This window comes from Hippocampus comes, unplaced genomic scaffold, assembly GCF_001891065.2.
Source record: "Hippocampus comes isolate QL1 unplaced genomic scaffold, H_comes_QL1_v1.1 scaffold9, whole genome shotgun sequence".
In the NCBI taxonomy this organism is placed as follows: Eukaryota; Metazoa; Chordata; class Actinopteri; order Syngnathiformes; family Syngnathidae; genus Hippocampus; species Hippocampus comes.
The window spans coordinates 4,006,306-4,026,036 of NW_017805275.1; the positions used below are offsets into that span (position 1 = coordinate 4,006,306).

General features: G+C 40.6%; 2 protein-coding genes across 3 annotated transcripts; one reads left to right on the forward strand and one right to left on the reverse strand.

Moving 5' to 3' along the window:
• The first annotated feature begins 1,478 nt into the window (after positions 1–1,478).
• rab9b (RAB9B, member RAS oncogene family) lies at positions 1,479–3,885 on the forward strand. The gene is made up of 2 exons (XM_019870041.1): positions 1,479–1,639; positions 2,823–3,885. Exon 2 carries the CDS (start codon positions 2,870–2,872, stop codon positions 3,476–3,478), a length of 609 nt encoding a protein of 202 aa, XP_019725600.1. The 5' UTR covers positions 1,479–1,639; positions 2,823–2,869; the 3' UTR covers positions 3,479–3,885.
• A 4,979-nt stretch (positions 3,886–8,864) lies between these two features.
• Positions 8,865–19,390, reverse strand: plp1a (proteolipid protein 1a). 2 transcript variants are annotated; one of them, XM_019870039.1, is made up of 8 exons: positions 19,000–19,390; positions 16,112–16,298; positions 14,951–15,107; positions 14,487–14,655; positions 13,003–13,076; positions 12,865–12,930; positions 9,222–9,553; positions 8,865–9,018 (listed from the first exon to the last, which is right to left on the reverse strand). In XM_019870039.1, the coding sequence occupies exons 1-7, from the start codon at positions 19,121–19,123 to the stop codon at positions 9,395–9,397; spliced, it is 936 nt and encodes a 311-aa protein (XP_019725598.1). In that variant the 5' UTR covers positions 19,124–19,390; the 3' UTR covers positions 8,865–9,018; positions 9,222–9,394. The 2 variants fall into 2 exon arrangements, with proteins under 2 accessions (XP_019725598.1, XP_019725599.1); XM_019870040.1 differs by lacking the exons at positions 8,865–9,018; positions 9,222–9,553 and adding an exon at positions 11,199–12,494 and having other exon boundaries at positions 19,000–19,347.
• Positions 19,391–19,731: the final 341 nt, after the last annotated feature.

Sequence of the window (19,731 nt, forward strand, 5' to 3'; positions counted from 1 at the left end):
GGGGCATTGTCTATAAAATAAATTATTAAAACAAATAAACTTAAAAAATAATGTTTAAAAAATAATGAATAAATAAATGTATTATTATTTCAGATGGGCAATGAGTACATATATCTGTAAAATTGCTTATACTACTAGAATTTTGTTGTTTGATTATTTAAAATATAAAAAGCAATTATTTAACAAAATACATTATGCACGTTAGATGTAGATGTAAAATTGTTGATTTTACTGATACATTTTATTATTTATAATAAATCACTTAATACATGTGCAGTCCAGCTTCTTACGCCGCATGTGGAGACTTGATTCAGAAAGAAGGTAGCGAAACAGGTTGTGAGGAAAATGAATCAGAAAAGAGCGGGAGGCGAATTTTCCAAAATTCACACTTTTTGGTTGATGAAAAACATTGATAATCAGAATCAGAATCATCTTTATTGGCCAAGTATGTAGAACACACCTGGAATTTGTCTCCGGTAGTACACGCTGCACTAGTATAATCAGAAACAAGGACATGTCAAATAAGTATGCAAGGACATTCCGTAATGTAAGTGAACCGTTGTGCGGTGGTACCACCCAATGACAACTGTGAGACAATGTGCAAAGTATCAAGCAGAGCTAAAGTGATCAGTGGTAGAATACAATACTATAACAGTTGTACAGTTGGTAATCAAAATGATTACTGTAGCGCTGGTTTGCCTTGGGTCCCACAAATCCATCCATCCATTATCCGAACTGCTTATCCTCACGAGAATCGCAGGTGTGCTGGAGCGTATCCCAGCAGTCTTCATGCAGAAGGCAGGGTACATACACCCTTTGACCTGATTGCCAGGCAATAGCAGGGCACACAGAGACCATTCACACTCACAAATACACTTGAGGACAATATAGTCTTCCATTAACCTATTAATTTATAATTTTGGAATGTGGGAGGAAACCCGGAGATAACCCACGGAGGTGCGGGGGAGAGCATGCAAACTTCACCCAAGAAAGTTCGGAGCGCGGATTCGAACCCTTGACCTCTGTACTATCCTCCTGACTACCAGGAAAAAAAATGTTGTCCAATCACATTTATTTTGACATTCCCCAATCTATGTGAAGTAATTGGACTCCACCAAAATAAATTTTTGAAATCCCACTACATTTTTTAAACAGGCTCAAATACACAACTCAAACAACACTTTAACGTGTTCATAAGAGTCTTATAATTAAAATGCCAACAGCATTTCAAGACAAAATGTGGTCGATAAAAAGTATTACTTTTCCTCTTCCCATAAAAAGTGCTTGCACTGAGGGAAGCCATTTTCTTACTTTTTCTAACCCCTACAAATTTGGTATCATTGGAAAGCACTGAATGTCCTCTTTAGAGTAACAAAAGGAGTTAATGCGATTGGAGGCACTGGGTGGGAGATATTTAGGTTCACAAATGTCCTCTACAGAGGACAAATTTGAAGTACTGGTAGTCAGGAGGATATGACGCCGCCGTATAATTTAACGGGCTTTGAGATCCTGGGGTTCGTGGTTTTCCGTTCCTGCACCTACCCAATGTGGACGCACGGACATGACACGTCACTACAATCAATCTCAGCCCGATGTTTCGGACTGGGGCAACAGCAAAATATTAAACTCCAAGGACGGGGTAAGTACTCGCAATAAATGCGTTCAGATGAATATATAGAACTGCACGACCTTAACACGTACTTCCGTAGCTTTTCAAGCGTTTTCTAACTGTTTGAAGTGCTCATGCTCCGCTGCTAATAGCTAGCATGATAAGGTGCATTGTCAACAAACCACAAACCGACCACAGCAGCCGGCTTGCTTGCTAACTTAGTTGGAAAAGAGCTTTCCCTGAAACGCCTGCTTCGCTTTACTGTGTGTTTCACAGTACGCTTGATATTTACGCTACCGTTCGTATTGTTTCGTGCGGTCATTAAAGCACTTCCTCATGATAGCTATTAGCCTCAAGCTCCATTTGACAAGCTGGTAAATGTCTGCGCATGTGCTGTGGTTGTTTCAAGAGTTACTGTTGTTTACAATGTGGCGTTTTGTCATGAATGGCCATAAATCAGGATTTTTTTTAAAACTGATTTTTTATTTTATTTTTTACACATTAGCCGATTACAATTTAACACCAAAAAAACAGGCCAATTTTTCTCTCTGTTGTAGTTAAATATTAAAGGACAAAGTATTGCAAAACAGTCAAATGTTCGCCATGTAATTCATACCTCTGTTCGTGTAAGCCTTAAGCACCCAAAAAATTAATTTCCTCCTATATCTTGTATTTAATTGCTCAATTAATCGGCTGTCAGACTTTTACGATGCCAAATATCATCATAAAAAAATAATCCATATGGATGGGGCAAGGTAAAGTAGTTCTCACGCGTTAGCAGGAAGAGCTGTCTCGTTTAAATGGGTGTTTGCTTCTTACAAAACAAAATGCTCTTTTTTTTTAGGATTAAATATGATGTATACAGTATTTCCATTAAATGACAGTCAATTCTTAGTTAATTCCCATGGAAAATTAAATGACCCTCTTTGTTAATTCCCATGGAAAGTTTCCAGTTTGGCATATTTCTAAAAGCTTCCCATTGAACTTTAGTTGAAACTTTTTGAAAATTCTCTAGACCTTTGCAACCCTAGGGCTTAATCTGATAAATTGGGGATTACTTTATCATTATGGAAAGACCTTTCATACAAATGTTCTCCCTCCTTGGCAGCTGTCAGCCACTTTGTAAATGGGCATTGCCACCACCTACAGTACTGTTGTTATAAATTTTACAATCAGGCTCAATTGATTAAAACACAAATATTAATCTTTTAAGGATGAATTGAGCCCCTCTTGTGTGCCACCCAGTGAGGAGGGCTGAGCATGATGAGCGGGAAGAGCCTCCTGTTGAAGGTGATCCTGCTCGGGGATGGAGGAGTGGGCAAGTCCTCCTTGATGAACCGCTATGTCACCGACCGCTTCGACTCGCAGTCGTTCCACACCATCGGTGTCGAGTTCCTCAACAGGGACCTGGAAGTGGACGGACGCCTCGTCACCCTTCAAATTTGGGACACGGCCGGCCAGGAGCGCTTCAAGTCCTTGCGCACGCCATTCTACAGAGGAGCCGACTGCTGCCTGCTCACGTTCGCCGTGAATGACCTGCAGAGCTTCCAGAACCTCGGCGGATGGAAGAAGGAGTTCATGTATTACTCCGATGTGAAAGATCCTGAACGGTTCCCTTTTGTGGTGCTGGGCAACAAGGTGGACATTGAACAGAGGGAAGTAGGGGAGGACGAAGCGCGGGCCTGGTGCGAGGAGAGCGGCTGCTCTCCTTACTTTGAGACCAGCGCTAAGGATGACACGAACGTCACGGCCGCGTTCGAGGCGGCCGTCAGGGAGGTTCTGGCGGCTGAGGAACATATCGACCACTCGATACTGAGCGGGACCATAGATCTCCATGGTAACCGCAAAATATCTCGGTCCTGCTGCTGACGGGTCAGGTTTGAAACCTCACTGCCTGTGGGTAGATTTGAAAGCTACTGAGTTGTTGTTTATGGTTCACAGAGGGCAGGTACCAGTTGCTCTAAGATTCTTTAGATAAGATACAGCGGAGGCTGTGTTTTTTATTGATGCTGATAAAATGTAATCTGAGGAGAGCAGTGTCAAGGGTACAGCCGCTATCAAAAGGGCCCCCAGCCAAGGTACACGCACGCTGAAACGCTCATCCTGTGCTGTCTGCTTCCAGTCATGTTGCACACTTAACCTCATACCCAACTTCGCGTCTGTGATACTTCCAAACTAATTACAGTGGAACCTCCAAAGTCAAACACTATCCACTCCGTGATGCTAGTTGAATTCCAAGTTGCTTAAATTTCAGGTCAAGTTGTAAGTGACATTTACATTTTTTTTCCAAACGTACAAGTTTAGAGAGAAGCACGGAAGCGTATTGCTGACACACCACAAAAAAGAGCAAATTCAATGCCACGTTTATGATGAGTGATAAGTTTCACATGATAACTGATCACGTTAGACAAAGCAATTACTTTCGGTTCATGTCAACAACAGAGCGTGTCTTCTTTTATCATCTTAAATCATTTTAAACGCGAGGCCTTTTTTGTTACAGTATTAGTAGTTACATACGGGGGTGGGCAATACATATCGTCGTCAATATTATCGTCACTTTCACAACGTGCAATTTTATATTACCAAGTGTGAATACTGTCTCAAAAAACAATGGGTCCATTGATTGGCTGCAAAGCAGGAGGAAGTGATGAAATCCTCATTCGGTGAATCTGCGTGCATTGACAGCAAAAGAAGAGGAAGTGATAAGTCTTCATTTTGCGAATTAACAGGCAGGATTCAGTCGCATGATTCTGCGATAGCAACCGAGCGGAATGCAAAATTGTTTTCGAAAATGGAAGAATGTTGCTCGCAGTGACGTATTTTAATTGCAAGTCCATGTATGTTGGCGAGCCTGTCAATGAGTTGGGGTTAAACGAGACTGACGTCGCCAGAATAATGTTGAAAGACGTGCCCAGAAACAGTCACCCTGAAAAGCAATTTGCCAACACTTCTGTTCAATCACGAACCATGTGAAGGTTTATGAAGATGCATAACATAAATTGTTTTGGGGTTTTTTTCCCCTGGTGTGGCAGCAATAATTTTCATAGACAAGTTATCTACTGTATACATTCATCCATTTGCTGTACGACTGCTTGTCCTCATTAAGTTCGCTCATGACCTAGAGCTGAGCCCAACAGACTTCAAACCAGAGACAGGTTGTTTCCCGGAGTGGTCCATAGTCAATCACGATATAAAGCTAACCAAAAAGTCAACATTTATGGAAGGAAGTACAGCCAAACCTCGGTTTTCGAATGTCTCGGTTCTCGACTAATTTGGTTTTCGACCAAAAATTTCGAGTTTTCTATGCCTCGGATGACAAACAAATTTCGGTTCTCGAACAAACTGAGCGCACTTGAATGCACCATTTGACTCCTCTTGCCTTCCTTACACGAGGAAGTGACGCTTCCTCGGGTAGAGAGGAAGTGACACGTCCTCGTGTTGCTTTCCGTTGTGAGCAGACATGTTCAGTAAACATTTTTATTTTAAAAAGAGCGTGGTTTCGGTTTTCGAACAATTTCGGTTTTCGAACAGCCTTCTGGAACGGATTATGGACGAAAACCGAGGTTTGACTACAAGGAGAACATGCGAACTTGCACAACATGAATGCCAGAGCTGAGATATAAACCCAGAACCTCAGAACTGTGAGTCCACAGTTAGTGGACAAGTTATCCACTGTTTAGAAAAACTAAAGTAAAATTTACATCACGGACATATAATGGAGAGTAACAGATAGCAAAAAATACTTTTCTTTAGCCATGATGCTTTCAGCTACATGCTATTTACAGTATGTTAGCATCTTTTTTGGAGGGGGGAGGGATTTTTAAATTGTATTTTTCACAATGTAGTGAGTAGTGAGCTAGTTTTTTGTGCCACGGTTAAAATCTTCTTCTCTGTGAGTATCATCACATTTCTCTTGGCAATCACCGGTAGGTAACCTTTTGTTGTACCATTACAAGTCCAACACGGAGTGACAGTCATCCCTCTGGATACTCAGTAACCGATATCTCAGGAGATTTGTTTATATCTCACGTTCAATGTCAATATTTTTCCGGAAAATTTTCTTTGCGCTCCAAATTAAACCACGTGCTGGACTATGGAGGTTCCACAGTATTTTGTTCGAAATAAATTCAGGCCTTTCGGTAGACAAATGAACAGACGTTTTCTCAGCTGCCGGTGTTCTTTGCTAGCAAGAGAAGGCTTGATGACTGTTTAGCTAAGAGTATTTGAAACCCTAACCAGGCACGAACAACATCATCGATAGGTACCGAGCAGTATATCGCCGCTGCTCTGTTATGTAATGTTGTCATCAATGGAAAGGGAATTGTCAGCTTTGTTTCCTTCCCCCAAGCCGTTTTTACAACCACCCGAAACCAAAGCTTCAGATGTTTTGTCCTTTCCAATAATTCACGTACTGTATTTTGCGCCAGTGTTTCAGAATTAGCTTTCCTTTTCTACTGTTTCCAAGCTGCTGTTTATTTCTCACTCGGTGAGGCTCCCCTCCATTTCGTTGTGTGCGGCTTAATTGTTTTGCAAACACTGTGAAATATCGGATCAGGGACAGATGGGTTTGTTTCCCTGATGTGGAGAGGTGGTTATGATTATTGCACTGAACGATTTCCCTAATCAGGGCATGCTTTTAATTCTACCTTTTTAATTATGTGACAAGCTTTAGCAAAGCAGTCCTTTTTGTTTAAGCTATCCTAAGGTCTCTTTGGCTTCACTGATTGTGTTTGACACACATGTAGACCTCAGTTGAATGTGAGCACAAAGATAAAGCCTTGTGCAATGCACACCGCCTCTTAACTCCATTCGTACAGGAAAGAGTGAACCATTTATTCAAGTATTAATTGTGTTGACTGTGTAATTTTTCCTTAGATTCTGCTAAATGGTACTCTCATTTCATTTCAGTGTCTAGGCAGTACATGTGAATATACAGTTGGTACTTTTTTTTTGTCTTTTCAACTGCCGTCTTGGTATTGTTTATTTGGATATTTAAAAAGTAAATTAAAAAAATGATTATATTGATTGTTCCTTAAATTATTTTATCATACATGTTTTAATAACTTAATTTATTTTTGTGGTGTTACCATGTTATCATGCTCTCTTATGCTGCCAGCCTTGTGTGTTAACTGCTTAAAATCTAAGTGTCATAAACCAACAATGTGTTTGAGAGAGTGTTTGTGCAATTAATTGCAGAAATACCATACCAGTTTTTATGATTTTGCTTACTTGCAGACACCACAATGCATTTAAAACTGAAATAAAATGATTGAATTTTAGGCATCCAGCTTCAACATCTAAAAAAAGTGTGTGTGTGTGTGTGTGTGTGTGTGTGTGCGTGTGTGCGTGTGCGCGTGCGTGCGTGCGTGCGTGCGTGTGTGCGCGCGCGCGGCGTAAGCATCACTGTGAAACTGAACCCAGGCTATTTATGTGCTGCCTTGTTTACTTTTTAATTTTCAAGTAGGCTTTTAGTAACTTTTTGATTCTATTAAGCTCAAATGTACGACAGTGTGTATACCTGTACTGTGTTTCATCAAGTTTTATCAACTCTTAATGTTCTTTGACTTAAACAGAATGCTTTTGCCCTTCCTGTGTCATTTCAACGATCAATGTTTGTCCTGCGAAAAGGATGTAGCCTAACAATGTCTACCTGAAATCTGTAATAGTCAAAAATCTGTTATCCATAAACTGATCACATTACCTACTGTACTTATCATGATTCCATGTCAGTGTTCACATGTTGCTGTAATATTCATGAATGTAAAACCTAATTTGAGCTGTCCCCGTTAATGGCTGAAACAAATGCACAAGGGACCCATATTTCACCATAATTGCCCAAATGACACTGAACGTCCATTTTGTTCAGCTCAGCCAGTGATTTTGGTTTCAACCAGTGAAAGTTGGAATGTCCCAACTTTTTTTTTTTGACCATCTAGTTTCTTCCCCTCGCTAAACTTTTTGCACTATATTTGCTAAGATAGGTTATCTTTGCTTGCATACGAAATAAAACAAACCAAATGTATCACAACCTTTTTTGTGTCCTTTGTGTGTGCGCGACGATGCAAGCATCCGTTTTGCGTTGCGCTTTATCATTTGAATGTTTCCCTGGAAAGCTTTGCACCTACAGCAACAACCAGCACTGTCAGAATGATGCATTATGACTCAAATGAAAGAAAAATGCACTGTAAGCCTCTTATGCCTTCTTTTACAAATACCTTAGCGATTGACATTTGACTAAATAATTATAAATATTTTTATAGGAGTCTAACTCAGGAGTATTTTAATAACACTGGTCAACAGCAAATTTGAATCAATTGGCTTTGTGTCCCTAAATTTATTTTAGATGCTGATTTAAAATGTCCTTTTTTTGTAGCACATCAGGTTTATGTATATACATATATATTTTTTAAATATGACCAATAAAAGTTTGCGCAATATGAATTTTACCACATTGTAATTTGTAATTGTGATGTTTCAGAAAAAAATGCCACCTCTTGCTGACCCTAAAATTAATAAATCATAATATTAAGACCTGATGTATTAGGGTGAAAAAAAACAAGGGAATATTTGCAAGCAGAGCAAGAAAATCACATAGAAAAATCTTTTTTTCCCTTTAAGAAACATTTGTTGTGTAATTGATGAAGCTGTAATTTTGCTGATAAATCATTGAATTGGGTTTTTAAAGTTTAATTTTCGGCCCTATATTCAAACCAAAAGGGGACATTATTTCAAATAGAGCAAAAAATACACAAGTTACTAGTTTGGTCCATAATGTGTCAGAAAAAAGGCAAAAATGTGGATCTTTTTTTCCAGTAAAAACACCTTTGCAAATGTTTTACCTCGATTCGACACAAGTAGAATCAGTCTGCTTTCATGGAGTGCAACAGAAATCAGAGACTATTTACCATTGAGAGGCTGAAAATCAGACTTGGGCAATTTTAAATTAAAGAAGGTGTTTATATGACTCATCGATTATCGATTTCTTGTTGATTAATGGTTACACATTTTTTAAAATACATTTTCAGGGAATGTTTGACTCAATTGACACATTGTAAAGGTTAAGTCAAAACATTCGTACCAATCAATCATCTGATCCTAGATTAGGATCTAATCTTCCACTTTAGATTCGAAGCCCCCTGTTCACCATCATTTTTACTGTTGCAATGTGCAATGAAAGTCAATGTTGTTTGCTTTAGCTAAATGTACAGTGAAATCCACGTTTTTTCCTCTACCTGTTAATGAACAGGTGTCCCAATTCTATTGTCCTTGTAGTGAATGATTGCAGTTTTATTTTTCCCTTCCCTAAAACTCACACGTGGGATTCACCACACACATTGGAATTCTCCCCACGTTGTTTTGTGAAAGAACCAAATACGGGCACGTTCGAGGAACCCAACAGAAAAGTGGCACTAGATCAGGCGTGGGCAATCCCAGTCCTGGAGGGCCGCTATCCTGCATGTTTTCCATCTGTCCCTTCTCCAACACACCTGATTCAAATGATCAGATCATCAGCAAGCTCTGTCGAGGCCTGAACAATTGAATCAGGTGTGTTGCAACAGGGACAGATGGAAAACATGCAGGATAGCGGCCCTCCAGGACTGGGATTGCCCACCGCTGCAATAGATAGATACTAACATATAGCTGCTCAGTTCAAACAAAGCCAAAAAGCGATCAGGACCATCGAGCCCAGTACGCAAACACAAAATAGCCGATGTCCCATGAAAACATAAAATAATGAAGGGAATCTTGGGTAACGATTGTGACGAATTACAATAGAAAACCCTGTCAGGAACGGTGGGATAAATTTGCAGGGTAGGGGGAGCAAAGCGTGCCTCCTCGATCCCGCAGCAGCTGGCTGTACAGGTCGTAGCCTCCCTTCTCGGCTCTGCGCCGCAGCCTCCCCAGGTTCTCCTGGTTCATGGCCAACTGCACGGAGGAGTGCACCTGAGGACAAAAGGAGAGAATACAAAACGCCCGACAAAACACTGCATCGGCATCACGCAATATGTCACGAAGCCAAGGATGGAGTGTTTATGCAGGGTGAATAAATCTTTCAGGCGCTCTGCGCAAAAAACTGCACTCTTCCTTTTATTATCAAATATCACCAACCAAAAAAAAAAACAAAAACAAACAAACAGCCAGATGCCACTTGACAAATGCTCTACCAGCAACCAGATAAAGTGTTCTCCAAAAACAAACCTATGGTGCTAGTTTACAAAAAAAATCTAAAAGTTAATACTTCCTCAGTAAGTCAAAAGACATGTTATACAATAACTACGACAAAATTCCTCGAGAATAAAAGACAATGCAAATTGAAAGTACCTTAGTCATGTAATAGAATGAGTCATTCATAACTTGATAGATGAACGGCAGAGAATATCAATTTTTTTTGTTTACCTGCCACGCCCATTACGGCAGAACAATGAATGCGATCCAAATCGACATTGCGCTGTCGTAGAATGCAATTTTTGAATTGCAAAGGCTAGGTTGCAACTTGGAGATTCAAATATAATTCTGATCAACTATATATTTTTTTCATTGATTTATTTATATTGATTTATTGGTTCAGTGCTTAGGAAGTACAGACCACATGTTTACATCTGCCTGTTTTATGAAACTTGATCAATTGGACTGATAAGATTTGTTTGCATTGTGGTTGTCCACTGATTTACAATTGACTGACTTGCATTTATACCGCGTTTATTTGGGAGAATTTTGTAAAGTTGTCTTTGGGTGGCTGAAAGTCCACGTTTGCTAAGTTAAGAATAACTCAAGTTGATAAACTGTTTTTCGTATTAAGTGGTGTTTCATTTGACTTTATTTTAACATAAGTGTAACTTATAAAACCAATACATTTTTGTATAATAATACTGATATTGTTCATTGTTGATCGTGTTAAAAAAGAAAATTGGAGAAAGACCTTGGAAAAAAGAGCATTTGCAATTAGATTACGCAGGTTAAACATTTTTTAAATCAGCGATACAAGTACATTTTGATGAATTTTTTGCACTCCTGTCGAATTTGTCATTTTTTCCCCTCTTGCTCATTATATTTTCATCATAATAATAAGTAATATAGTAATATATTTAGTAAGATTTACGAATGAAGGATTCAGCAACAAATGGCATATTTTTGGTGAAAATTAGAATACATGGCGAAAATTCCTATTTGGGCAAGCTTTTATGAGTCAAACTTAAAAACAAAAATGTGAGGATATCTCAAAAACCTGATGTGTGAGAAAAAAGTATTTCAGTGTCAAAAATATGGTGAGGGACACATTAAGCCAACGGTGCTTCAAATTTGCTGTCGATCCTTGTTATTTATCCAAATGGTTCAGCCCTAATGTTGGCCCAGTGCCTGTAATTGCAAGAGCTACAGCAGACACTCGGACTTGGAAAATAGAGCCATGCTTAGTTTGGATTGATTTGATTATTAGTGTGGTAGGGCAGCGTATGTTTTGTACCGCGACTGAAGGCTGACTCACGCCAAAAGTGATTTTAGTCCAGGGAGCTTATTCGCTAAGCACTTCGACCATGCTCCATCAAACTGAACAAGAATGTCCTTTTGTTGTGAGAAAGAAACAACAAAATCATCGACAATTGCTTTAGCCAGCTCAGTCACAATCCATCATTTCCATTGTTCAACAGGAGGTGGAGGTCACGGTTTCAGTCGTGGAGGAGCTCCATTGGCGCTTTAGAAAACAGGCCCCTTTCCCCTTGACACATGACCCGCGGTGGAGACAGCGAAGCCCCAGACTGACTTCTCATTGGCCCCTTTTTCACAACGAGCCCACTCCATTGTCGGGGCCGCTCGTGAGAAAAGGCTCGAGGTGGGCTGCCACCCTGGCAACCAGATGTGAGGAATGGTAGCCAAGGTTACCCATAATCCTCATTGTCCGCTGCACGAGTTGCAAATTGGCTATTGAGTTCATGTTAATTTAGGACCTCTTTTTGAGCTCATTTTGAGAATGGTGGGAAGTAAAATGTTTGTTTTCGACACAGGCTCAAAAATAACCCAATATGGGACGAAAAAGTTGACAACTCAATTTTGTGGCTTATATTTTGACCCAACTTTTTGTGTTAAATGACGCCACATGCATACTTGCAATTTGGCACCTGTGGATTCGCATAGTCGTCAATTCCACCCTCATGTCATCACCTTTCTAAAATAAGTCAGATTTTAGATTTTTTTCAGATAACACAAAAAAAAAAAAAGATCCCGAACCAAATACTGATTACAACATATAGTATGTAAGAATAATTTCATTTCAAGGATAGAACTGAATGATCTGATTAACTCGATTTTAGCAGAGGTGGCCAGCATTTGGAGATGTTTCAGGGAAAAAATGTTTTTGGTCAAAATATGACTGAATTCATGATTATAAAGGAGTGTGAAGGTAAATATTTTGCTTTTTTTTGCTTTTGATCTTACCCCCCACTGATTTCGATGCACATCAATTACACTTATTTCTCACCATTCGCAGGCTGACCTAGTCCCTGTAACCCAAAATGTTGTGTCAATCCATTAAAAACAAAAGTAAAAAAAAATAACCTTACAATCAATGTCAAAATTGTTTAGTTACGTGGCATCAGAAACTGAAGCACCCCTCACCCTGTATAGAAGAGTAAAACCTAACGATGTAAGACGAGAAAAAAAAGCTAAAAAGTTTTGAAAGTCTGTTGCCATAAAGACACCCCAAAAAGATGTGTACGGAGGCACAAGTGATGAAAAGGAAGAAAATGGTTGCAGTTCCTTGTACTGTAGTCCCCGTGCTGTTGGTCAGACGGGAAGCTAGCTGGCGAGCCTAACACCGTGCACCTATGCCCTTCCTCCCCAGATTGCGCAGCACCGCAAAGTTATAGGTGGTTGACACCGTATAGGTCAGCTGGAAGAAAAGAACAGCAGACAGGGAGGGGGGGCGAGGGGCCCTCATTAGAAGAGAGGAAAAACAAAAGACATGATTAACTGCTAATGACATTAATTTGATCCCACCCGTGTAATAGGCTATGTAATGGGGCACGGGAGTATAATGGGCCCACCATTTGCCCGACTGGGAAACCAGCAAACATTACAGCACTATGATGATGTTTGTGCCAGCTGAGAACAGAACGGGGGAACAGAGAGCGATAGTGCTGAAAGTCATCAGTCATGCGGGCCCGGGATGCCTCGTCGCCCCCGCTTGCGGCGTCGCAAGTCACATGAGCCGTAAATACCGCCACAGGCCAAATAACCCCAACGGACGGATAATCACTCACCAGAGCCATGAGGGTGATGCCTGCGCCGACAAAGGCGGCGATGTAGAGGTCGTAGGTTATTCGGTACTGATAGGAGAGGATATGTATGAGAGTCTGCGGAACACGTGTGCTTAAAGCGCAATCTTTGGCCTCTCTTACCTCTCTGGTCTTGCAAACGGTGGACAGAGTTATTCCGCAAGCTTTTCCTGGCACGGCGTTCCACGGCAGGAGCCCTGTTGACGTCAAGTCGCTCTAATCAATTGGATGCATTCATCACCCGCACGATGTGTGATTTCAGGCTCACTATTCCTCCACAGGCTATGAAATACCCATAAACAACACAGACCTGGGTCCAATGCTTATGCTCATTGACAGCTCCAAAAACAAAACAAAACAAAACAAAACAAAACAAAAACATGAGTTTTGAGCAACTGCTGTAAAATAAGGCGGCTATTTTTGCTTCCTGTTCATGCCACAGCAGCAGGGGAGATAGCAAATCTGCTTCACTATAGAAGTGACTTTTCAAAGAGAAAGCAGACCCCCCACTAATTTTTGGGTTTTTTCCCCCGCTCACGAGCAAAATCACTGAGTTTGAGGAAAGAAAACTTAATAGCCAAATTGAGGCTATTACCACCTTTATAGAGGTACTGATTTTTTTCCCCCCATAGTGCTGTATTGTTTGAAAGTTGAACATGTTTTTTGAGGTTTTAAAAAGCTACCAAATACACATGATGAACCAGATTCAAATTCAACTTTTAAGTTGCTTTGTAACAATGAATACAACCTGGAGAGTTTCTAGGGTCCGACTGACATGGACTTTTTGAAGCCAGTGCTGATTCCCATATTTGTCAGAATAAAATTCTGATAACCGATTAATAAATAGATTAATTATAAAATACACGCACACACACATATAGATATAAAATCATTTTGGGGTCACTTAATACAACAATATTCATTAACAATCTTAATTACAAGCATAAAATTTGACTGTTTCAAATTTGTAGTTTAACTTCAAAACAGAAAAAAAATCAGCAAAAAACAGACAACATTTGAGGGGGGATTTGATTGTCATATTTGTCTTAATGTGTAAAATAAATGATAAAATTAATCAAAACAAAAATCTGTCAATGTTTGCCAATTTGAAAAGAGTTTATATCTACCGATTCAACCAGCCACCAGCCAGTCGATTCAGTTGGTCAGGCCCAAAGACGTTCATTTAAATTTCACCTCTTAAAAAAAAACGTTTTATTTGATATTTTCCCTGCCAACTAACATTTTTGTAAATACAATATTTTATTGAAATATCTACTCAGATGGCATTAATTAATTATATTACCATGTGCACCAAGCCCTCAAGAGTACATACAGTATAGTTGGAACAATCAATACTGGGCCAATTCAAATAAAGTAATCATTCTGTCAATAATAGATGTTGGCATATCAATGAAAGCTCCTTGGTGGGGATAGATGCACAGCATGTGTGACATTGTCCAACATCTTTTTTTTTTTTTTAGGGAGCGGGGGGCAAGATTAATAACCGTAACGAGTACATTACTTGTTGGACCATGAGTTGATGCCGATTTCCGTGCAATTTGTTGGAGAATATCAGCAGACGCAATGAACAAGCATGACAATTTTACCATATTGCCGTGCATCCACACACAGCTGGTTGATGCTCGCTGGGGTCTCGGTCAAGACGTCGATGGTGCGGCAGGTGGCCCCCATGTTGTAGAAGAAGTAGACGGGCAGAGTGGACAAGGCGAACACCAAGAGCCACAGCAGAGACAGCACGTAAGTCATCACTATAAACTATACGGGAGAAAGCAGGAAGAACGTCATTTGCCTGGGAGCAATTCCAAGTGTGCTTTGATGTGCCTCATTTAGTGACCACATGAACCTCTTCTCCGATTATCGCTGAGTATGTCTTTATGCCTCCCTAACCCTCCTTGGACACAATCACTCACACATGCTTTGCACCCTCCCCAACGGGCTTTTTAACAGTATGCTGGATTTTCAGCTTGGGCACCCAGCGGGACTGATGTGTATTAAGCCCCATCCAATCTTCCCGATACCCATTACTCGTAAGCGCTGCGGGCCGTCGTACCGTGGAACTGAGGCAGCGGCCGCACATCGTGCTTCGGAACTCCCCGAAGGTTTGGTTGGCGACGCTGGTGGTGTAGAAGCCTTCCGCCAGCAGCATGATGCAGTAGAGGAAGAAAAATGAGGCCAAACCATAGATGACGTACTGGAAATACTGAATGCTGAGAGAGAGCAAGAGAGAGCGAGAGAGAGCGAGAGAGAGAGAGAAAATGATAAAAATGCAGACTTTCATAATTCAGACATTTAATTAGAGATAGGGCGGAATGATTTTGAAAAATAATTTTCTTTTATCTCTGTATTTCGATTGAAATTAATTTTTTTCCAAGGTCCTCTTCGAATGTATTTTTAACAAAACTCAAGCGATAAATTAAAGCCTAACAATAAACAGTATCAGTTTTATGGTCCAAAAATGTTTTTATCGGTTAGGCCTATGCCTTTAAAGTAAGGTCAAATGGACTCTGAATTAATATGAAAGACACCCCATCTATCTAACTTATTTGAAATTTGGTTACTAAAATGTGTTGTCAGAACATAGGCATGAGCACTGTAACACGATCACAAATAGGTATGTTGATACCATTTTTTTTCAGACCAATACCATGACAAGTATTTCCCAATACCAAGTACCAATGCAGGACAGTATTATTTTTGAAAGACATTTCTTGCTGATGAAAGAGGATGGTTTGCCGATGTTTCAAACTACTGCAGTATAGCGCCAACTAGTTAGTGTCACTTTTTTTTTTTCACCTCAAGTATCAGTGACTGGTATCCGCAGCATCCACAACTACCCGATACCTTACACTAAGGCCCGATATGATACCTGCTATCAATACTCGCCCATTCGTATTAATGAATTTAATGAATTTGAATCCGTCCAATGAATTTGAATGTGAGTCCAAAAGACTTTTTTTTTTCTTTTAGCAAATGTCTTTTTGAAGCATATTTGTCTGACAACCAGCCAATCAATCTAATTCATTTGGGTCCCCAACAAAAATTTTGGAACGCCTGAGCCCCTGTACAGCCTCGCTGAAATGCAAAAAGCAGTTGTGAATGTTCGGAAAGGCTTTCTTCAAATCCTTTAGCAAGTAGATAACAATAATTTGTTCCCAACTATTCCATTACATTGACAAATTTCCATCACTGCATTATTAAATGTAATACGCACATGTAAGCAAGGGTGATGTAATCCTGCATGTTACGGGCGAAGTAGGTTTCGATGAGCCTTTCGGTCTCTGTGAGCGCCTGGTGTCCGCATCCACAGAAGAGGGCGATGCCAGAGAAGCAGAGCAGCGTGGCGACCAGAGAGCAGTACGGTATCCCGCCCAGGCAACGCATACAGCACTCAAAGCAACCTGCAAGCAAATAAAGTCAAATCGGGACACGTGACTGACAGTTGATTGGGAGTATGTTCTGATCTCTTTGTCCTGGTCAGAACCCAAGTTGCGGCGTGATGAATGCGCGCTGCAGCTGTTTGCCGGCCGCTCTTTTGAGGGAATTCAGGCACACGGCCATGATAATAATCAAGTCTACTGGAGATAAAAGCATGGAAATGTTTCTCCTGGTCTGCTTGAAGTGTGCAAGCTTTCAGTCTGGATATGTTATTCATCTGGTAAAAGGCTGTGTTAGTGATTGAATTGATATCATTTCTGAAAGTGCATTAGGAGTCCATCAGTAGCCCGACTTGGTCTTTGGTTTCTCAAGAGAGTGACTCCAGGTGTTTTCTAACAGCAATCTTCTTTCTTTTTTGCCGAAACACTTTCACCTTAATTTCTCCACTGGAGTCCCTTGGCGCCCTCCAGTTGAGGTGTGCCTGACAATTTGAGGACCACTGTAATATGTATTGGAATCCAATGTAAATGTGTATTCATTAGAGATACGATGATAATTCATGGTCACGTATCACGATCTGATACTTTTCTAAAATGAAATATATATGTTCAATATTTCAATAGAACAGTTTTCACAATGCGGCGATCGTCTTCGCTTTAAATTACTGTTACAATAAAGTCCGTTTTTTTTTGGGGCTGAGCAAATTTAATATATTCTAGTCTGTGATATTCTTTCAACATTTATCATATTGACAATGAAAACAAAAATATTCTTTTTGGTTAAAATGTTATCTAAATTAGGGCTGAACAAGTAATCAAATTCAAATCGAAATCACAATGTTGGAGAATGCAATTTAGGGGGGAGGGGGATTAAAAACTGCTTATTTCACTTTGATCGGTTGTACACACACACACACACACACACACACACACACACACACACACACACACACACACACATAGCTCCGATGTTTACACATCAACCAGCTGTGTGTGGATGCAGGATGGCAAATACGGTAAAGTTCATTTGTAATAATTGCTCATTGGATGTCCCACTCCAAATGAAGTAGAAAAATAAACTGTCGATATTATTTCATGGATCATTTGCCTTTATTTTAGCACAAGCCTAACACACACACATGCTTGTACTTATTAAAAAAACACAAGGACCTAACAAAATAATTGAATATTGCAATTGTGATGATCGGTAAATATTGCATTAATTTATTCTAAGTATGGGTCCCTCTCAAGAGCCATCTGCTGCCATAAAAACTTGCCTTCACTTTCGAAAGCTACACATTCCGAGTCATGTGTTGCGTGAATGGAGGCAGTGGTCAAGCGCATGCCTCTGATGTGACCCCAGCTCGCACCCTGACTCCACTCATGAGGCTGCATGGTGACTGTGAGAAAAAGGGGGAGGTTGACGAAGAGACATTCCGCTTTTGTGACTGCAAAGACAACAGTCTTTGTCCCACACCGTGGCGGGGGCACAAGAGCTACCAGTGTCCCCCAAACAAAGGCCAGAGGCACCTCGATGCTTGGGACTCGTACGCACACTTTCATTGACTTCCTTCAGAGGAGAAAGTGTGATGGTGGCGAGCAGTCATGTGACCGCAAAAGGATGGAAAAGCCAACAACACAACAATGTGAACGCATGCCAGAGCAAAACTGCATGCGAATATGTACACAGGATGACAGACTGTGGTTGGTAGCATTGCAGTGGTGCCAAGCATATAAAGCACAGAACACAAGGACATTACTGTTCTGTCCAAGTGTGTATTTGTGCATGCGTGCTTTGCTCAAAAGTGGCCCACTTTTCCAAATTACACCCTATAGGGAAGACGTACACTTGAATTTTTTTCCACATTAGACCAGCAGAGAAGCAGGTAGAAAAATCACACCCAACCATCCATTAAATGTCTCTGTTACATGGCCACGAGCCAATCTCATTTGCTATTGGTGGAGAGCCGGAACAACTTGCAAAGCAAATCACAGCCAGGCAATGAAAGAGACAGACAGCGTTCACAGTTATTTCACACCTTTTCCGAGCAAAAACACCTCACTTGTCCCTCACCCACACCCATTGGGAGGCAGGTGAGAGCATCAAAACACACACACACACACACACACACACACACACACACACACACACACACACACACACACACACACACACACACACAGCACTAGGCACACTTGCACAATCAAACATGAGCTGGCCTTCAATAATTGAGATTTTTCAATGGTTACAATTCCACCTCACACCCAAGCGATTCATCTCCAAATTTTTAAAGATGTTTTTCAAATGTTTTTTTTTTCCTATTTCAGTTGGTACTATCAATAGATAGTCTTGTAAAGGCAAATGTTTGGGGTTCTGTTTTTGGATTCCTTCAACAAGCGTAGCGAATGTTGTGGCCCGTCAAAATGGGTCCACAGTCGAGAACCGATTTAAGAATCAACAGGCAGCGTGTGGCAATTAAACAATTAGTGACGTCATTGAACGACGACGACGCAGTAAAAGCTCCCCAATTCCAGACAATTATATTGTATTTAAATTAGTTTTTTTAATTACCAGTGACACAAACGAACCTTAACCCAAAGCATTAAAAAGGCCGATGCAAACCGATTTCACGTTCACTACGGCCCTCCAGTTATAAACCAAGTTACGAGTGTGCAGTTGCAACAAACAGAAGTGATTATTAAAGTAGTAGTGAAGTAGTCTCACCCATGTCTGCCCAGATGCGTTGAGAACGTGAGGGTTTGTGTCGTGCTCTGCAGCTGCTCCACCGATGATATGCGCCGCCAAGTCGGTTATCAATCCAGCTCACCCCGACAATGGACAGAGCCATCGGCGATTGTGACAACAATCTTAAAGCAACAATGTCGCCTTTCAACGAGCTCCAAAGGCAGGGGGGTGGTGTTAATCATGAAGAGGCCGATTTGGTCACAGACTGCGTTATTTTCGCGAAGACGCGGAGTACGCGCAAAGTCTCGACTTGCACCCCATGAAAATGGGAACTTTGTTTCCTTTAAGATTATCTCAGAGGCTTGCCGTCACATTAAATCACTTTTTACCGTGGAAGAGGATTAGAAACGGACTGGACCCATTTCGATGTTCCGGATTGAATGGCATCCACATTATGAAAAAGACTTGAAGAGTCAGTTCTATTATATTTGAAGCAATTCATTTCAGTCACTTCAGTGGACCCATATAGCGTGTGTGTGCGTGTGCATGTGCGTATGTGTGTGTATATAAACGTGTGTGTGCACAGCATGCACCAAGGAGCACCATGAGGAGTCCAGGGACCGTTCTAAAATAGCTCAGCAGTAATGAGAAGTTGTGATTTTCTCAGAATGTTGCAAAACTTATCATTTACATTTTTTTTTATGAAAAAAAATGCTCCACACACACACACACACACACACACACACACACACACACACACACACATATACG